Source organism: Saccopteryx leptura, chromosome 5 (assembly GCF_036850995.1).
Source record: "Saccopteryx leptura isolate mSacLep1 chromosome 5, mSacLep1_pri_phased_curated, whole genome shotgun sequence".
Lineage (NCBI taxonomy): Eukaryota > Metazoa > Chordata > Mammalia > Chiroptera > Emballonuridae > Saccopteryx > Saccopteryx leptura.
In genome coordinates this window covers 159,762,369-159,783,090 of record NC_089507.1, presented here as the reverse complement: position 1 = coordinate 159,783,090, position 20,722 = coordinate 159,762,369, and the positions used below count along the sequence as shown (strand labels likewise).

General features: G+C 41.8%; 1 protein-coding gene across 5 annotated transcripts in view; it reads left to right on the top strand.

Moving 5' to 3' along the window:
* The first annotated feature begins 4,711 nt into the window (after positions 1–4,711).
* ATAD2B (ATPase family AAA domain containing 2B) overlaps positions 4,712–20,722 on the top strand; it is a 160,683-nt gene continuing 144,672 nt past the window's right edge. For all 5 annotated transcript variants that reach the window (XM_066386307.1, XM_066386306.1, XM_066386304.1 and 2 more), the window contains exon 1: positions 4,712–5,272. In XM_066386307.1, coding sequence (XP_066242404.1) covers positions 5,063–5,272 — 210 coding nt within the window. In that variant the 5' untranslated portion in view covers positions 4,712–5,062. The remainder of the gene's footprint in view (positions 5,273–20,722) is intronic.

Sequence of the window (20,722 nt, the reverse complement as noted above, 5' to 3'; positions counted from 1 at the left end):
CCTGTCCCTCTCACCCAATACAAACTATAAGCGAGCAAACATATATATCATATTTAAACTTATTTGACCAACAATGAACATACAATGAAATATTATGCAACCATAAAAAGGGACAAACACTTGACATATGCAAACCTGGGTGAATCTCCAGAGTATGTGCTGAGAAAAGTCAATCTGAAATGGTTATATACTATATGATCCATTTATACAACATTCTTAAAATAAAATTATAGAGGAAAATAAAATAAAATAAAATTATAGAGATGATAGCCTGACCAGGCGGTGGCGCAGTGAATACAGTGTCAGACTGGGTCATGGAGGACCCAGGTTTGAGACCCCGAGGTCGCCAGTTTGAGCACGGGTTCATCTGGTTTGAGCAATGCTCTCCAGCTTGAGCCCAAGGACACTGGCATGAGCAAGGGGTCACTCGGTCTGCTGTAGCCCTCTGTCGAGGCACATGTGATAAACAATCAATGAACAACTAAGGAGCTGCAGCGAAGATTGATGTTTCTCATCTCTCTCCCTTCCTGTCTGTCTGTCCCTATCTGTCCCTCTCTCTGTCAGACACACACACACACACACACACACACACACACACACACAAAATTATTGAGATGACAAAAAGATCAGTGGTTGTCAGGGATGAAGAATGGTAATGGGCCTGACCTGTGGTGGCGCAGTGGATAAAGCGTCGACCTGGAAATGCTGAGGTCGCCGGTTCGAAACCCTGGGCTTGCCTGGTCAAGGCACATATGGGAGTTGATGCTTCCAGCTCCTCCCCCCATCTCTCTCTCCTCTCTCTCTGTCTCTCTGTCTCTCCCTCTCTCTCTCCTCTCTAAAATGAATAAGAAAATAAATAAATAAATAAAAATAAAATAAAAAAAAATTATAAGAATGGTAATGGGAGAGGATGGATGTGGCTCTAAAAGGGCTTTCTTTCTTTTTAATTTTTTTTTTCTGTCCCAGAACCATTTGATAAAGTGAAGATTCTTCCCTTGTCAAAAATTAATTGACATAGATGTATTGGTTTATTAAGATCTGTCCTTATGTCAGTATCATAATGTTTTGATTACTGTAGTTTATAGTAGCTTTGGAAATCATAAAGTATGAGCCCGCCAACTTTGTTCTTTTTTATCAAGATTGTTTCAAGGCCCTGGCCAGTTGGCTCAGTGGTAGAGCGTTGGCCTGGCGTGCAGGAGTCCTGGATTCAATTCCCGGCCAGGGTACACAGGAGAAGTGCCCATCTGCTTCTCCACCCCTCCCCCTCTACTTCCTCTCTGTCTCTCTCTTCCTCTCCCGCAGCCAAGGCTCCATTGGAGCAAAGTTGGCCCAGGCGCTGAGGATGGCTCTGTGGCCTCTGCCTCAGGCGCTGGAATGGCTCTGGTTGCAACAGAGCGACGCCCCAGATGGGCAGAGCATCACCCCCTGGTGGGCATGCCGGGTGGATCCCGGTCGGGCGCATGCGGGAGTCTGTCTGACTGCCTCCCTGCTTCCAACTTTTTCTAAAAAGAAAAAAAGAAAAAAAAAAAAAAGATTGTTTCGGATCCTGGACAGATAATTTAGTTGATTAAAGTGTTGTCCTGGCCCTGGCCGGGTGGCTCAGAGATAGAGCATCGGCCTGGCGTGCAGGAGTCCCGGGTTTGATTTCCGGCCAGGGCACACAGGAGAAGTGCCCATCTGCTTCTCCACCCCTCCCCCTCTACTTCCTCTCTGTCTCTCTCTTCCTCTCCCGCAGCCAAGGCTCCATTGGAGCAAAGTTGGCCCAGGCGCTGAGGATGGCTCTGTGGCCTCTGCCTCAGGCACTAGAATGGCTCTGGTTGCAACAGAACGATGCCCCAGATGGACAGAGCATCATCCCCTGGTGGGCGTGCCAGATGGATCCTGGTCTGGCGCATGCAGGAGTCTCTCTGACTGCCTCCCCATTTCCAACTTTAGGGAAAAAAAAAGAAAAGAAAAAAATAAAAAAAATAAAGTGTTGTCCAAATACATAGAAATTGCTGCTTCAATCCTCGGTCAGGATTGATGTTTCTGTCTGTCTCTCCCTAAAACCACTAAATTAAAAATTTAAAAAGAGATTGTTTTGGTTATTCTGATAGAATAGGCAGTTAGATAGACATAAGCAGAGCAGGAATGATTGGTTAAGTATGGAATGTCACTAGGGCAGAAAGTCCTGGGTGCCTAGCAATGGGTAAAACTGGGAAAACAAGTATTACAGGCTAGGACTTACCCTCAGTGTGACCTTTCCTCCCCTAGCATGTTGCTAGTCCCTGCAGTTTAAAGATTTTATTTATTGATTTTACAGAGAGAAGAAGGTGGGGAACAAGAAGTATCAACTCATAGTTGCTTCATTTTACAATAGTTGTTGCTTGCTTGTTGATACTTAAAAACAAACAAGCCCTGCCCACCCCAAACCTCCCATTTCCTGACCTAGTATAGTATTTAACACCAGTTGGGTTTAGATTAAATGTGTGTTGTTAATAAATGGTATGGTATAGTAACCCAACCCATAACCTGGCTTTCCAAGTTAGGACTGAAAAAACAAACACAGAAACAAAACAAAGAAGGAAAGCACACAAAACCTTTGTATGCTAATTTGCATACCATATACTTCTTCTGGATACTTTTTATTTTTAAAGCATTTATAGAAATAATGTCAGAGAAAATATTTCAAAGAGTAACTTCATAATGGTCTCTCTTCTGTGGTAGCTGCAGAAGATGTGCATCTGAACTCTTCCAAATACCAAAGCTGCTGTCACAAAAATAAAGAAGGAAAAAATAGGGCAGACTTTGAGAGACTACAACAGTGCAGTCAACACTGAGACAGGTTCCCCAGAGAAAAACCTTCTGCTTCAATGGGCCCCTACAGAACAAGTTGTTGACTAAGGAGTTTTGAGAGAGTAAGGGAGAAGCTCATCATAGTTCATTGTAAAAAATTTAGAGCCAGGAAAAGACAGCCATGACTCCTCCCTCATGCTCACAAATTACAAATAGCATTATTGTTTGATCTTGGTAGGGCTCATCTGGTATCCAGTGTAAAATTGTTGAGCCTAGGGACGACCCAATGTAGGACTGGGTGGAAAACTGGAATGGGACTGAGCAAGGGCCACACTGGCAGAAGTGAGGAGCCTGGACTCAACATTGACAGGGACGTGGTGTACCAGTGTTAGAGTGGGTGGTATAGGCTGAAGCATGCCTTGACGAGCCTTCAGGACCCTTCCATAATATTTAAAGCCATCCTCTTTGTGCAGGAAATGAAACTATTTTGTTCACCGATGGTAGCTAACCGATGCAGAAATCCCCAGGTCGTTGCCATTACGAGATCTCTATACCTATGAGAGGCCAATTTTAAGAGGTGGGTGGTGTCTTGCGGACAGTGTGGTATGCAAATTAGTGTAAGAAAGACTAGTCCGCTTTCCTGGGATCTACACTGTTCACCAAACAGAAAAACGATGTCCATTCCTAGGGTCATTGGGAGCGTGGATGGCTAGATTGCTCTAATTTTTATGCAGCTTGGCATAAAATTGAAGACTTTTCACGAGTTCTCAATTTTTCTTAGTTTAGCAAACAGAAAGACCTTCTGCCCAAGGAATAGTAAGGCTTTCTATCTCTAATGTACCGAGAATTTTTTAAATGAACATAATTCCTACTTTACAACAGAGCTTTTTATATTAATCGTGTGCTTTAATCACAAATTAACTTTTTTTTTTTTTTTTTACAGATACAGAGAGAGTGTCAGAGAGGGATAGACAGGGACAGACAGACAGGAATGGAGAGATGAGAAGCATCAATCAGTTTTTTGTTGCGCATTGTGACACCTTAGTTGTTCATTGATTGCTTTCTCATATGTGCCTTGACTGTGGGCCTTCAGCAGACCGAGTAACCCCTTGCTCAAGCCAGCGACCTTGGGTCCAAGCTGGTGAGCTTTTGCTCAAACCAGATGAGCTCGAGCTCAAGCTGGCGACCTCGGGGTTTCGAACCTGGGTCCTCGGCATCCCGCCTGACGCTCTATCCACTGCGCCATCGCCTGGTCAGGCACAAATGAACAATTTTTGTGTTCAGCTTTTTGTATTCTTAATTCTTGCGCAGGCGGGGGTGGCAGTAATAAAGGAGGCTCTTAATAGAAATAATTTATTCTTTGTGACTCTGCCTTACATTTGGCTAGGGTTATAGAAAACGACCCTCCCTTGTTTTGCTTAAAAACGCAGGATTCTAGCATTTGTTCTTTTTTAAAGCTTACTGTGTGCCAGATACGGCACAGATCTATTTTATCACACTTGTCACTTTTGTGTTTTACAGCCATGAAGTGTTATTCAAGTTCAGTGTCTTCTCTTCGGTATTTCTGAGATTCCAACTCGGGCCACAGCAACCTGGTCATCAGGTTACCCTCCCTCCCCTAACCTTTCTCAGTGCTCCGTCCAAGCCAGCTGTGGTGATGGTGGGGATGTTATGGTACTTGGGTCTGTAAGGTCTAGTCTAGGGGATCATCCGTGAGCTTTCGGGTATTTCCCATCCCCCTTCCGAGAGGGCTGGCCAGACCTGGAAACCATAGAGTTGACGTAGCCCAGAGCGTCCCTTCCCTGGCCGCCAAGCCTGACGTCACGCCGCTGGGCGGGGCCTCCTGGAGGGGCGGAGGTACAGGAGGGAGCCTCCGGCAAGGGAAGGGCTGGCTGGCCTTGCAGCGCCCCGCAGCGGCCACGGCCGGAAACAGCCTTGTCGGCCCTGCGGCGCTGGAGCCCTGACGCACGGAGCTCCAGAGCGAGAACGGCAGAGAAAGGGGCAGAAATGGCGGCTCCGCTCGGCTCCCGCTGAGGAGGGCGAAGCCGGCGGAGGGTCTGAGCCGTCGGCCGGGGGCATCGCTCCCTCCTCTCGCTACTTGTCTGCTCACGCCGACTTCCCTTCCTCTGACCTCCCGTCGCCAGGCCTCGTCAGAGCTCCGCAGCGTCCGGCGGGATCGTCTCCCGGCCCGGCTCCGCTATCCCTGACGGCCCGGCCGGCGGGCCGGCCTTGCACCGCTCTCCCGGGCGCAGCGGGCGCGGCGCGGACCCCTGCTCCCGGCGGGACCATGGTGAACACCCGGAAGAGCTCTCTGCGCCTCCTCGGGTCCAAGTCGCCAGGGCCCGGGCCTGGGGCCGGAGCAGAGCCTGGGGCGGCCGGAGGCAGCAGCCATTTCATCTCCTCTCGGACCCGCTCCTCCAAGACCCGCGCTGCCAGCTGCCCCGCCGCCAAGGCCGGGGGCAGCGGCGGCGCCGGCGGCGCTCCGGACGAGGCCCGGGTAAGAGCGGCGGCTCGGCCGCGGGGGCTTTGTCTGGCCGGCCGGGGCAGGGAGCCTGCGGCGGGCACCTCGGGCGGCCGGGGAGCGGGTCCTGCGGGCGCGGGCAGGCTGGCACCGGCTGGCGAGGGCCGCGACAGCTCTGCTGGCCCGTCTCTTTTGTGTCAAGAACAGCACTTGAGTCCTCCCCTGGACTCGGCTTTTTGGGGGGGACCTTTCGGGGACTTTAGAACGGTCTAGTTTCTGTGTCCTCGTCCTGCCTTGGCGAGCAGGGTTCCGGGGGAGTCGGGGCCGGAGGTGAGAAGTGAAAGTTCTCTGCGGTGTCAAACCCTCCCGTGAAGGGTGTCAGCTCCTGCCGGTCCCGCACTCCGGCTCGCTCCCCGACTGCTCCGGGCTGGTTCGGGCTGGTGAGGAAGTGAGTGGAGAGCCCCACTTGGCAGCCAGGCAGGGATGCTGAGAAAAGTTTGGAGCTGCTCTGACACCAACTTTGAAAACAGTCAGCGCTGTCTCCTCGCCCCGCAGGAGAGATCACACGGCATCCTGGAGCTGGAGTCAGCCAGCCGGCCGGCTGGGGTTCTAGTGAGGGACCTGGTAGAGCTTTCGGGTCACCAAAGGGGTATGACGAATGTTTCAGATAGTAAGTAGTCATCTCCGAGTCCCGTGGTTGCTTGGATGGTCTACATTTTTGTTATGAGAATAGCTATAAAAGGCGAATTAACACCCTCATTGTCCCACCATCACAAAACTGACGTTTGGAGAAGGCCATTGATTTAGTTCTTTTTTTTTTCAAGTGATTGAAATTTCAATACAGCGTAAAACTCTGAACTGGCAATATGTTTTTATCACTTCAGAGGAACTGGTAAGTTTGTAGTATGAGTTGAGTTGAATTCAGAAAAGAGAGGATTGTTTTTGTCTAGAAACAGGCTAATTTACCAAGGGGAATTTGGCTGGAAGTTGCTATTCTTTTAAAACATGCCTTTAAATCTACTCCATTTTGTTATTCTTATGGGAGGAAAGCAATATTTTATTTTCTACAGGACTCTACAATATTATGGTTTGTGTGTGCTTTTTCTCTGTATCTCACTCTTTCTCTCTGACACAAATCAGAAAGAACTGAGGTAAATACAACAGACATTTTGCTGTACTATTTTGAAGGATTTTTACTGTATCTTTGAAAATACATTTGGCTTTTATTTTCTGAAATTCTGGAAAATGTTTTCAAAATTGTCTTAATAGACTATTTGGGGGCTTAGAGAGCTTTTAGATGGAAACAAAGCCAAATCTAAAAGTTGTGCCAACTGCTCAGAGTAATTATTTTGAAAACTAGGCTTTCAGTAGAAACTATTCCACATGTACAAGCTTATTGACTTTCTGAAACTAACATATATTTTAAAATGAAAGTAAAGGTCTGTCCTTTACACTTAGGGGAAAATAAAATATTTAGAGTATAAGCATTTAATTGTATAACGCTGTATGAGTGCCTAGTGTGTTACAACAGTGTCTTAATTCATCTGACGCAATTAGCTTGTCTGTCACTGATCAGTTTGTGGTCCCAATTTTGAATTCATGGATATCATGCTGTCCTTACCCCCTGAGGAATGAGGTGAGGTAATTTGACAAGCAGCTGTTATGGAGATGTTAAAAGGCAAGGAATCAATAATCTAATGTAGAAATGAACACTTGGTAGCTTTTAAATTGCTAGAAGAATGAAAGATATAAAGTTCTTTCTATAAGGATGCTAATGAAACTTGGTTTCAAGGATCCTTTTAAAATGTTTTAAAAGACCACATAAATAACAGTGTAATGAAGATTCACTTTGAAATATTTTTCAGTTTTTTTTAAAAAATTTTTTAGAGGGACAGAGAGAGTCAGATAGAGGAATAGATAGGGAGAGACAGACAGAAACAGACAGAGATGAGAAGCATCAATCATCAGTTTTTCATTGCAACACCGTAGTTGTTCATATGTGCTATGACCGCGGGCCTTCAGCAGACTGAGTAACCCCCTGCTCGAGCCAGTGACTTTGGGTCCATGCTAGTGAGCTTTTTGCTCAAGTCAGATGAGCCTGCGCTCAAGCTGGCAACCCCAGGGTCTTGAACCTGGGTCCTTCCGCATCCCAGTCCGATGCTCTATCCACTGCACCACCGCCTGGTCAGGCTATTTTTCAGTTTTAAGATTTGTATTCTGGTTGTAGTAGATGATGGAATGATCCAATTGCTTTCTCTGAGAAATATAAGAGATTTAATAATCCTAAATTGTGAGTAGTTCCTTTAGAACAGTGGTCCCCAACGCCCGGGCCGCGGACCGGTAGCGGTCTGTGGGCCATTTTATACCGGTCCACAGAGAAAGAATAAATAACTTACATTATTTCCGTTTTATTTATATTTAAGTCTGAATGATGTTTTATTTTAAAAAAACGACCAGATTCCCTCTGTTCCATCCTTCTAAGACTCACTCTTGACGCTTGTCTCGGTCACGTGATACATTTATCTGTCCCACCCTAAAGGCCAGTCCGTGAAAATATTTTCTGACATTAAACCAGTCCGTGGCCCAAAAATGGTTGGGGACCACTGCTTTAGAAGAGGATATTATAGTTCCGATTTTTTAAAATTTATGGATTATATATTTCTGAAGCAGCTTGTCTATTTCTTTGCCATATGTTTCTAAAGAGTATTGATTTGAGCCTGGTGAGCTCTTCCTCTCAAGTTGGTTTTATGTTACAAGAATTTAGCACTCCTGGTTCACTCTTTTCTGGCCTACTGCTTAAAGACATCCTCTATGTCTATGGAGTCTTAGATGTTTGCTAGTGTCTGTAAAGACTTATTTGATGGGAAGTGGAGCTGCTCTTGCTGTTACTTTAGGAGACCCTTATTTTTGTAGGAAGAAATATATATAATTGAGGAAGGTTCCCCTTTCTCTAGTTTTTTGTTAAGTTTTTCTCTTTACACTTGATGCTGATTTTTTTCCTTCTCATTACCTTCTGACTCTTTTTAGATTATTTCATCCATTGTATTTGGAGACATTTTATTTGTTCTTAAAAGCTATCGGACCATGAGCTATGTCTATAGTTTTGCTTTTTCCCCAGGTATTTGTAGGATAAGGAAATAAACATATGATACATTCTGTAGGTTATTGGAGTGATTTTTTGTGCCCACACTTTTTAAATGTCAAGTTGACTTGTGTTTTGCAGTTAGTTGTAATTACTTCTATCTACTTGGGTTTTTTGTTTGTTTACCGTGTATACATAGTTTGACCTCTTTTAGGTCAGTTAATCTGACCATCAGTGATGAGCATTTATCTCCTCCACCTCAGAGTCAGTCTCAGCAAACAAACTGATGCTATATTCAGATTTGGAAAGTAGTCTTTGAAAAATATTTCAACTCTTTCATCATTCTGTTAGGTCTCTTTGCTGGTGCTTTCGGCTTTGTCATTAGCTTTTTGTACTTTTTTGACATGGTCATTGACTCTGAATCCACGTGCTGAGAGGATGGAAAAATTTTGAGTAACTTTATAGATAAACTTGCTTCATTTTAATTTTATTTAAAAAAACACTGGGTCCTTTTTTAATATTACTGAACACATACTCCTTTTTACCTGTACTTTCTCTTTTCCACACTTATATATTTGCCAACATGACACAAGCAGAGTTATCAAAGTTGGGGATTAAACATGGAAAAGGAGCCTGGGAGGGAAATGTAATAATGTTTTATAACTTTGATGAGTAGGGAAAAATACAGGTTCCTCAGAGGTGAGGTGAGCAAGTTTTTCCTTATATCAGGTTCACATGGAGCTGACCTGTGGTGGCACAATGGATAAAGCCTGGTCCTAAAATGCTGAGGTCATCAGTTTCAAAACCCCCAGGCTTGCCTGGTCAAGGCACATACAGGAAGCAACTATGAGTTGATGCTTCCTGCTCCCCCCCCTTCTCTTTCTCCTCTATCTAAAATGAATAAGTTAAAATCTTTAAAAAAAATTCACATGGAACATTGAATAATGTGATAAGCAGTGTCCCCTGTCACAATTTTGAATCATAGCAACTGTGGAGTTCATAGAATTCTCTCTGGTAGCCAACTGAAAATGCAACTTGAACAGTTCAACTACTGGACATTTTTGTAGTCTGAATACTAGACTCACTTGCAGTTTTTTAAGGTCATGGATGAAATTTATAACACCTGTAGAAGTGAATGCATATTCCTAAATCATTTTCCCTGGCAGTCTTTTTAACCGTCCTCTGATAGGTCCTTGATTGCATGTCTCCTAAATACATAATCATAGATAAACCAATAACCTCTGGAAACCAGCTACACAGGTGGTAGGATTACAACTTGTTACGAGAACTCAGAAGCCCAACGAGCGTCAGCACCTGAATAGAGTGAGTGATCTTGTCTCCAAGGATTCACTTCAGAAAAGTGCTGTATTATTTTGAATTGTATACTTGGCATTTTATTTATCTTCCTCTTCTTCCTCCTTCTCCTCCTCCTCCTCTTCTTTTTTTTTTTTTAATACTGTTTTTTTTTTTTATTCATTTTTTTTTTTTAGAGAGGAGAGGGAGAGAGAAAGAGAGAGGGGGGGGGGAGAGGAGCTGGATGCATCAACTCCCATATGTGCCTTGACTAGGCAAGCCCAGGGTTTCGAACCGGCGACCTCAGCATTTCCAGGTCGACACTTTATCCACTGCGCCACCACAGGTCAGGCCTCCTCTTCTTTTTAAAAAGATTTTATTTATCGAATGAGAAGTATCAACTTACAGCATTACTAAGTTAATTTCTTGATGTTTGGGTTTTTGGTCTTGTATGGGGAATGTTTTATATTTGTTATGCCTCTTTGCTGGGGGAGGATTTTCGTGAAAAATGAGTCATTGAGTAAAAAGCATTTAGGCTTTTTGGATAAAAAGTTCTATGCAAGTACAAAGTTAGGGGGAAAGCCATATATAAAATGTGTTAACTTTATTTTAAATATTAGCTAGAGATTTTTAGAGAGTTAAATATTTTTCTTTTTTTTTAGATTTCTATTTATTCATTTTAGAGAAAGGATAGAGAGAGAGAGAAGGGAGGGAGGAGCAAGAAGCATCAATTCCTATTGTGCCTTGACCAGGCAAGCCTGGGGTTTTGAACCAGCGACCTTAGCGTTCCAGGTCAATGCTTTATACACTGCACCATCACAGGTCAGGTCTAGAGCAGGGGTCCCCAAACTACGGCCCGCGGGCCGCATGCGGCCCCCTGAGGCCATTTATCCGGCCCCCACCGCACTTCCAGAAGGGGCACCTCTTTTATTGGTGGTCAGTGAGAGGAGCATAGTTCCCATTGAAATACTGGTCAGTTTGTTGATTTAAATTTACTCGTTATTTTAAATATTGTATTTGTTCCCGTTTTGTTTTTTTACCTTAAAATAAGATATGTGCAATGTGCACAGGGATTTGTTCATATTTTTTTTATAGTCTGGCCCTCCAACAGTCTGAGGGACAGTGAACTGGCCCCCTGTGTAAAAAGTTTGGGGACCCCTGGTCTAGAGAGTTAAATATTTTATGTGGCTTATATCAAACAGTAGAAAAGACATTCACAAAATCAATAGGCTGTAATTTGTATGTTTTTAGATACTTTGACTCTATAAGATGACAGATGATTTTGAACTGTATTTTGTTATTAATTTTTTTCATTTTTAGATTGTCATTGTAGTTTTATTTGGATATACATTTGATTGAGGTTGTTCTCCCCTAGATTGTTCTATTAGAGTAGGCTGTAAGAGCCATGAGAGCAGGTACTATATCTTATTTTCACCCAACTGCTGTATTCCCAGGGCGTGGTGAGCATCTGACACACAGAAGATGTGTCAGATCTGCTCACAAAAATTAGGGGATGTTTTATAGCTTCATATTCATTTTGTGTCTTTATTTTTTTCTATTTTTTTAAATCTTTTATTTTTATTGAATCCAGAGAGAGGAAGGGAGGTAAGGGGGAGACAGAAGCATCAATCTGTTTCTGTATGTGCCCGGGCCAAGGACCGAACCAGCCACCTCTGCATTGCAGGACAATGCTCCAGCCAAGTGAACCATCCAGCCAGGGCTTCATATTCATTTTGAAATATACCCTAATTCTGCTCACAAAAATTAGGGGATATTTTATTGCTTCATGTTTATTTTGAAATATCCCCTAATTTTTGTGAGCAGAATATTTAATGAATATCTGTTAAATGAATGAAATAACACATTAAGGATCCTGTCTGTTTTGTGAAAGTTGTGATGATCAAACTTTGAGAATAGAGGATAAATGAAACACAGTTCCTATCTTCAGGACTGTTAAGTATGCACAGTAGTAGACCTATGAGAAATTATTAACAAGACAAATTAGTTCAAGGTTGGTGCCAAATGAATGATATAGATCAGGGGTCCCCAAACTACAGCCTGCGGGCCACATGCGGCCCCCTGGGGCCATTTATCCGGCCCCCCGCCGCACTTCCGGAAGGAGCACCTCTTTCATTGGTGGTCAGTGAGAGGAGCACATTGACCATCTCATTAGCCAAAAGCAGGCCCATAGTTCCCATTGAAATACTGGTCAGTTTGTTGATTTAAATTTACTTGTTCTTTATTTTAAATATTGTATTTGTTCCCGTTTTGTTTTTTTAGTTTAAAATATGTGCAGTGTGCATAGGGATTTGTTCATAGTTTTTTTTATAGTCTGGCCCTCCAATGATCTGAGGGACAGTGAACTGGCTCCCTGTGTAAAAAGTTTGGGGACCCCTGATATAGATGCTCAGAAGGTAAGAGTTCTAATCCTTTCCTCACTGAATGTTTATGTTCTTTAAAGGCAGAGATTGTCATGTTCACAGCTGTCTCCTGAGTGCCTGCAATAATATTGCTCAGTAATAGTTTTTGAATGAATGAATGGAAAGTATGCCTCTTTTTAAAATTAGTTAAATATTGACAGTCTTCACTTGTTGCATTTTGCCTGTCTGCCCATCTGTTGGTAGCCTAATAAAGAGACAATAAATAAAGAGATGATAAACTAAAGTTTATTTAGCATCTCATACCAGGTGTTTAATGCTGTTTCATTTAATCCCTTCATCAGCCCTGTAAGGCTGGGGCTCCTGTTTTACAGCTGAGAGTATTGAGTTGCTGCAGAAATTAAATGGCTCGTAGAAGGCCAAATAGGTAAATATATAAATCTCTAGGTCTGGTTAAATGGCCAGTAGAAGGCCAAGTAGAAAGGATAATATCTAATCTAGTTCTGTCTTCTCCACTTGTATGTCACTATCTCATCTGTATTACTATTTGATGCTGTTCAATCAGTGGATTCCTCAAATACCTGAAGAAGTGTGGAAGGCAGCTGTTGCATAGTCAGTACACTCTGTGCATACTGTGTATAGACAGATTTTTACTATACTATCTGGAGTTGTGTCTAGGGTTGCACTGGGACTGAAAGTAGGAACAGTGGCCTGTAGGGATATGAATTTTATAACAGCGATTTTCAGTAATTGCTTGCTGCCTGATTGTAGGGGGTGGGTATAGGAAGAGGAACAGGCACATTGTGAGATAATTTTGCAATATCTTTGCTTCCTAATATTTTAAAAGTGGCTTGGGAAAAAGAATATCCCTATAAAGAGACTAAATGTGGGGCTTGTTGTCTCCAATAGAGGGATACTTGTATTGCCATCTTTCCCTCTGCTTGGTGATACTGATTTATCATTGTGTGTATTTTCTTTTATGTTCTGGAATCTATTTATCTTTGGGGTAGATGTGTGTTTTTCATTTGAGAAAAATATTCCTACTTTAAACCTCTTGAAAAGACATTTTGTGGTCTATTTATATATGAAGGTAAACACTAGTGAATTAAACATGTTTAGCATTATTAATTTGTGCCTGTATTCTAGGACCCAAATCAGGATCTCTGAAGCAGTGGTGCTTTAGGTCCTCATAAAATATGTTCTTTAAACTTGCCAGACAGATACTTAGGAGGTAATCAACCCTAACTTTTGGTGGTGAGTCTTGCTTTTAACTTTGTTCTTATACTCAGTCAAAAGATATTTATCAGGCACAACATTAAAATGTAAGTGCTATGTGGGCAAGCATTTCTGTCTCTTTGGTTCATGTGTTATAGGACTTCCATGTTGCAAAAGTCAAGGAGGCACCATTCATACTATATTCTATGTGAATGGCACCTCTTGGAGTTGTACAGTGCACTCCTTATATGTTATATGCTGCAATGAAGTTATTTCCCCCATACAATGTCCCTTGACCTCAAGAGTGGAATAGAGTATACATGTACTTAAAATAAATATTACTTCCAAGTTAGCTGCTCTAGTCTCTATTTCTAGGAGTAGTATACTATATGGATTTCTGTATCTCCACACCTCTGCCAATATTTGAAATTTTTTACCTTTTTGATTGCTTTTCTTTGATTACTAATGGTTATGAGCAACTGTTTATGTGCAGAGTATTTTTTAAATTTCCTCATTTCTGAAATACTTATTAATATTTTTTGCCTATTATTCTATTTACTACTAGTTTTGCTATGTTTTCTTATTTTCCAAGAGTATTATATAAGCCTAACCTTAACCCAGTGACTTTTTTTTTTTAATAAATGAGTCTCTTTTTTTTTTCTTTTTATTCATTTTTCCTAGAGAGGAGAGAGTGAGAGATAGAGAAAGAGAGAGAAGGGGGAGGAGGAGCAGGAAGTATCAACTCCCATATGTGCCTTGACTAGACAAGTGCAGGGTTTTGAACTGGAGACCTCAGCATTCCAGGTCGATGCTTTATCCACTGTGCAACCACAGGTCAGGCTAACCGAGTGACTTTTTTTTTTTTTACAGAGACAGAGAGAGAGAGAGAGTGAGAGTCAGAGGGATAGATAGGGACAGACAGACAGGAACAGAGAGAGATGAGAGGCATCAATCATTAGTTGTTTTTTTTTGTTTTGTTTTGTTTTTGTACTCTTCTGAAGTTGGAAACGGGGAGGCAGTCAGACAGACTCCTGCATGTGCCCGACTGGGATCCACCTGGCACGCCCACCAGGGGGCGATGCTCTGCCCATCAGGGACATTGCTCTGCTGCAATCAGAGCCATTCTAGCGCCTGAGGCAGAGGCCACAGAGCCATCCTCAGTGCCCCGGCCAACTTTGCTCCAATGGAGCCTTGGCTGCAGGAGGGGAAGAGAGAGACAGAGAGGAAGGAGAGGGAGAGGGGTGGAGAAGCAGATGGGCACTTCTCCTATGTGCCCTGGCCGGGAATCGAACCCGGGACTCCTGCATGCCAGGCCGACGCTCTACCACTGAGCCAACTGGCCAGGGCCAATCATTAGTTTTTTGTTGTGACACCTTAGTTGTTCATTGATTGCTTTCTCATATGTGCCTTGACCGTGGGGCTACAGCAGACTGAGTGACCCCTTGCTTGAGCCAGCGACCTTGGGTTCAAGCTGGTGAGCTTCGCTCAAACCAGATGAGCCTGCGCTCAAGCTGGCCATCTCGGGGTTTCAAACCTGGGTCCTTTGCGTCTCAGTCCGATGGTCTATCCCAGGGATCGGGAAACTTTTTGGCTGCGAGAGCCATGAATGCCACATATTTTAAAATGTAATTTGGTGAGAGCCATACAACGACCTGTGTACGTTACACATTATCCAATAAAAATTTGGTGTTATCTTGGAGGACAGCTGTGATTGGCTTCAGCCACCTGCAACCATGAACATGAGCGGTAGGAAATGAATGGATTGTAATACATGAGAATGTTTTATATTATTAACGTTATTAATATTTTTATTAAAGATTTGTCTGCAAGGCAGATGCAGCCATCAAAAGAGCCACATCTGGCTTGCGAGCCATAGGTTCCTGACCCCTGCTATCCACTGCACCACTGCCTGGCCAGGCAACCCAGTGACTTTTAATCTTTTTTTGTCCCAAAGTAAGGGATACTGTTTACATTGTGACCCTGTACACACATATAGTTTTACCTTTTTTATTTAGGTCTTTGATTTATTTTATTGCTTTTACTATACAACCTATCCTTTGAAGGACCACTTTAGATTCCCATGTGTTCTGTTCTGATCTCTCTCTCTCTCTCTCTCTTTTTGTGTGTGTGTGAGCAAGAAAGAGGAAGGGAGAGAGATGAGAAGCATCAACTTGTTGTGGCACTGTTTAGTTGTTCATTGATTGCTTCTCTCCTTTTTTTTTAAAAAAATTTATTTTTGTATTTTCCTGAAGTAAGAAGCAGCGAGGCAGAGAGACAGACTCCTGCATGTGCCTAACCGGTATCCACCCGGCATGCCCACTAACGGGCAATGCTCTGCCCATCTGGGATGTTGCTCCATTGCTACTGGAGCCATTCTAGCACCTGAGGCGGAAGCTGTGGAGCCATTCTCAGTTTCCAGGCCAACTTTGCTCCTTTGGAGCCTTGGCTGTGGAAGGGGAAGAGAGAGAGAGAGAGGAAGGAGAAGAGGAAGGATGGAGAAACAGATGGGCGCTTCTCCTGTGTGCCCTGACCGGAATGAAACCCGGGACATCCACACGCTGGGCCAAAGCTCTACCACTGAGCTAACTGGCCAGAGCCAACATTGATTCCTTCTCATATGTGCCTAGACTGGGGATCCAGCCGAGCCAGTGACCCCTTGCTCAATCCAGTGACCTTGGGCTTCAAGTCAGCGACCTTTGGGCTCAAGCCTGTGGCCATGGGGTCATGTTATGTCCACACTCAAGCTGGCGACTCTGTGCTCAAACTAGTGAGCCTACACTCAAACTGGCAACCTTGAGGTTTCAAACCTGAGACTTCAGCATCCCGGGTTGATGCTCTGTCTACTGTGCCACCACCAGTTAGACTAATCTGTTCTTTTTTGTTGATATGTTTATTTATTTATTTATTTATTTTGATATGTTTATTTTTGTAGAGGTACCATACTATTTATATGAATGTGGTTTGAGATGTGTCTTAATATCCTAAAAGGCAAGTTCCTCTTTTTTATTTTTCAGAGTGACCTAGATATTCAAGGATTTTTATTTTTTCATGTAAATTTCAGTTAGATTCTAAGAGTTCCTCAAAAGATGCAGCTAGACAGATGAGAAGAATCAACTTGTAGTTGTGTCACTTTAGTTGTTCATTGATTGCTTTTTCATATGTGCCTTGACCATGGGGCGGGGAGCTCAAGCCAGTGACCTTTGGGTTCAACCCAGTGACTGTGGGAACATGTCCATGATTCCATGCTCAAGCCAGCGACATCAGGGTTTCAAACCTGAGTCCTCAGTGTCCCAGGTCAATGCTCTATCCAGAGTGCCACCACTTGGTCAGGCGATAACTAATTTATTTAAGTCAACTATGTATCATGTACATTCTTAACTCTTCTCTTCTTCTGGGGACTTTCTAATATTTTGTTGTGTCACTGTATCGTCCACTTACTTAACTGTTCCCTGTTTTTACACAATTAGGTTGCCTCCCTGTTTTTAAAATTGCCTTTCACTTTTAGGTGAAGTTGAATTACTAGGTCAGAGATATATGTATTTTAAATTTGTATAGGTTTTGCCAAATTGTCCCATCAACAGGCTAAATCAGTATACATCCCACTCCCCAATACTCTGAGCAACAATAAGTTTTTATACCTTTTGCCTGACCTATGGTGGCACAGTGGATGATGCATTGACCTGGAATGAAGTCACCAGTTTGAAACCCTGTGCTTGCTTGGTCAAGGCACATACAGGAAGCAACTACTATGAGTTGATGCTTCTGGCTTTTACCCCCTTTCTCTCTCTCCCTAAAAATCAATAAATAAAGTAAAAATAAAAGTTTTTATACCTTTTAAGAAGTTAGGCTTTAACTTCCTTGAAGGGCAGAGACTTTCTTATCAAGTGCCTTTAGTATGTAACACTATAATATATGCTTAATAAATTTTCTTTATGAAAGGAATTAAAGATAATAGCTGTGGCTGGGTAGCTCAGGGTAGCTCGTTTGGTTAAAGTGTCATCCTGATAGGCCAATGTTGTGGTTTTGATCTCTGGTTAGGGCACATACAAGAGTCAACTGAAGATAATTAATAAATTTATGAAGTTTTATTAGTCCTACAGAGCCAAACAAGTATCTTTATTTTATACTGTATCCATTGTCAAGCTGTAGGTATAATATTTATACTACCCACCTGTTTCTTCTAATAATCTTACGAGATAAATAGTTAAATTACAGTGGTAGTGCTATAGTGTAAGACTGGTTCAGTCCAACTTTTAAATCTGTGGCATTTTTCAGTACCCACATTGTTGCTTTCTCATTTTATTTATATAATATTTTCAGATTAAAAACATTAGGAGAAAGAAAAATTCATTTTAAATTATAATGGACTATTTTTATCTTTTTACAATATCTCATCTCATTTCTATATATATTTTTCCTTTTCATATTCTTTCACGATGATTGTTTAGAAATATTAAGCTAGTAAGCCAGTGTTCTTGCGATATTTGAGGAAAATTTAGGACCTTGTATGTCCTTGAGTTTTAGGATTTTGTAGAATACGGTTGGCCCTAAGCAAATAAGTAGCAGTAAAAGTTTTGTTTTCTGCAGTCATGGTAACTGCTGCTTCTGTGCATTTGTTTTAAAATGAAAGAAAAAGAAATTGACTGTACTTCTATTTCTAGTGAAAGCAGGAGGACTTATTTTTTAAAAAGGTAGGAAAAAGCCTGACCTGTGGTGGCGCAGTGGAATAAAGCGTTGACCTGGAACGCTGAGATTGCCGGTTCGAAACCTTGGGCTTGCTCGGTCAAAAACATGGGAGTTGATGCTTCCTGCTCCACCCCTTTCTCTCTCTCTCTCTCTCTTTCTCTCTCTCTCTCCCCCCCCTCTAAAAATCAATATATAAAAAAAATAAATTAAAAAAATAAAAAGGTAGGAAAAAAAGGCTTTCCTATAAAGGAAATTGGAAAACATTGATTGCACCCAGATACTTTCTGATCTGACCTGGGGATAATGTACCTCATTCTCTTTTTCTTGTCCCTTCAAGGATCTTTTTCACATCAGTTATCTTACCCTTTAGATTTTCATTTTATTTTATTCTCTTCTGCGATTTCTTTTTTTCTATTTATAAGAAATTGTATTATCTTTTCTAAAAAGGAACTCCTTTTCTGACTTCTCTGACTGTATTTATTTTCTTCTTTCTCTCTTAATTCTGAGACTTCTTGTAAGAGTAACTCTGTAGTCATCTCTTTTTTTTTTTTTTTTTTTTTCAGAGAGAGAGAGTCAGAGAGAGGGATAGACAGACAGGAACAGAGAGATGAGAAGCATCAATCATTAGTTTTTCATTGTGCGTTGAGACTTCTTAGTTGTTCATTGATTGCTTTCTCATATGTGCCTTGACCGTGGGGCTACAGCAGACTGAGTAACCTCTTGCTGGAGCCAGCGACCCTGGGTCCAAGCTGGTGAGCTTTTGCTCAAGCCAATGAGCCCACGCTCAAGCTGGCGACCTTGGGGTCTCGAACCTGGGTCCTTCCACATCCCAGTCCAACGCTCTATCCACTGCGCCACTGCCTGGTCAGGCTGTAGTCATCTCTTGTATTTTCTTACCACTCAGTTCTTCATCTAGTGATTTCCATTCAGCATGTTGCAGAAACTACCCTATCAGAAGTTACTGTAGCTAATTTACTTAGTAAAATGCCAGTCCACAGGTTTATCATCTTTTCTCCTGTTTGGTCTTTTTGGAGCAAACATCATTCCTCCTGTTTTAGTGAGACACCATTTTCTCTAGTGTATATGAGATTTCTTTTTGCTCATTCCTATAATGTAGGCATTTTTAAATGTTTTGACTTTTGCCTTATTATTTTTTCATTCTTTTTATTACCTGTGATTCTTTTATTACCATTTCATATCTGTCTCTAGTCCTCGCCTCATTCTACCTCTGTTGAATTTCCTACTGCCCGATAGACTTCTCCCTAGATTTCTGGCTAGAATTCTAAGCCTAACTTTTGAAATTAGAATTCAGCATAACTGACCAGGCCGTGGCGCAGTGGATAGAGTATTGAACTGGGGTGTGGAAGGACCCAGGTTCGAGACCCCGAGGTCGCCAGCTCAGCTTGAGCGTGGACTCATCTGGCTTGAGCAAAAGCTCACCAGCTTGGACCCAGGGTCACTGGCTCCAGCAAGGGGTTACTGCGTCTGCTGAAGGCCCGTGGTCAAGGCACATATGAGAAAGCAATCAATGAAAAACTAAGAAGTTGCAACGCACTACAAAAAACTAATGATTGATGCTTCTCATCTCTCCGTTCCTGTCTGTCTGTCATTGCCTATCCCTTTCTCTGACTCTCTCTCTGTCTCTGTAAAAAAAAAAAAAAAAGTAGAATTCAGCATAACATTTCTTCATTAAAGGTCTTTGCCCTGGCCTCCTCCCATACTCACTAAAAAACAACAACCACTTTTACACCTGCCCTATTGTCTTAATTTGAATACTAGTTTCACTAATATCTTATTTATTTTGCTTTCTGGAACCAATTTTTTATTTTCTACTTCTGCAATTGTGGATGAGGCCATCATCAGATCTTGAATTAATTTAGTGGTCTGCTAATCCAGTTATGTCCTTGAATTTCATATTTTTTAATGTTGTACTTGGATATATAGTTTTTGTCTTTACATTAAGATCAGGTTCTGGATTTCTGATGAATTTTGATATGAGCATGAAGCTTTCCCTGAAAACTGAAACAGCATAAATATTTGCTTCATTATTCTCAAGGTCTTTTGCCTACTTTTTTTTGTGATTTGTGGGGGAATAGTGGTCAGCATTTGTGGTAGCTGATGAGACTTGAGAAAATGGATTTTGAAAATTGGAAAAATTAATGTTTATAAGATTAGAGTTTAGAAAAAAATGTCACTTAGGTAAAATGACTTTTTTCATTGTACTTTTACTTTCTGTAGCATTGGACACGATTATTATACTGCTTCTCTCGGAACTTATCTCATTCTTGAATCATGTTCCTCTGAGCATTCTATATACTCCAATATTATGTTGTTACAAAATAAAGTCTACATCATTTATGATATCTTCCTTTATCTCTACTCACAGTTCTCATTTTTATTTTTTGTTTTTAGAGAATTGTATACTTCTAAAATAGTATTTACTAATATATGCTATATATCACCATTATGACTGTTTGTCAATCCAGTAGATTGTATATATATTGAGTTCAAGTAGGTCTTAATCTATTTTACCATTGCCCTCACGTCTTATGTACACAGTAGGTTCTCGATAAACATTGTTAAATGAAATTTTTCCCTTAGTCTGAGATGCCTTTCCTACTTATGGGTTGTAATGACACTGACATAGATTGCCAAATAACTATGGGTATATTGCATAATCTCTCTTAAACTTTTTTGCCTGAAACTGGTAACGCCTTTCCTCAAAGGGTTAGGTTATAATTAACTAGTAAAATGCTTTGAAGGTGAAAAAGTTAAGTTTGAACCTATGATTATCCTATTAAAGATAAACTGTTAGAATCAGTTTTGTAGGTA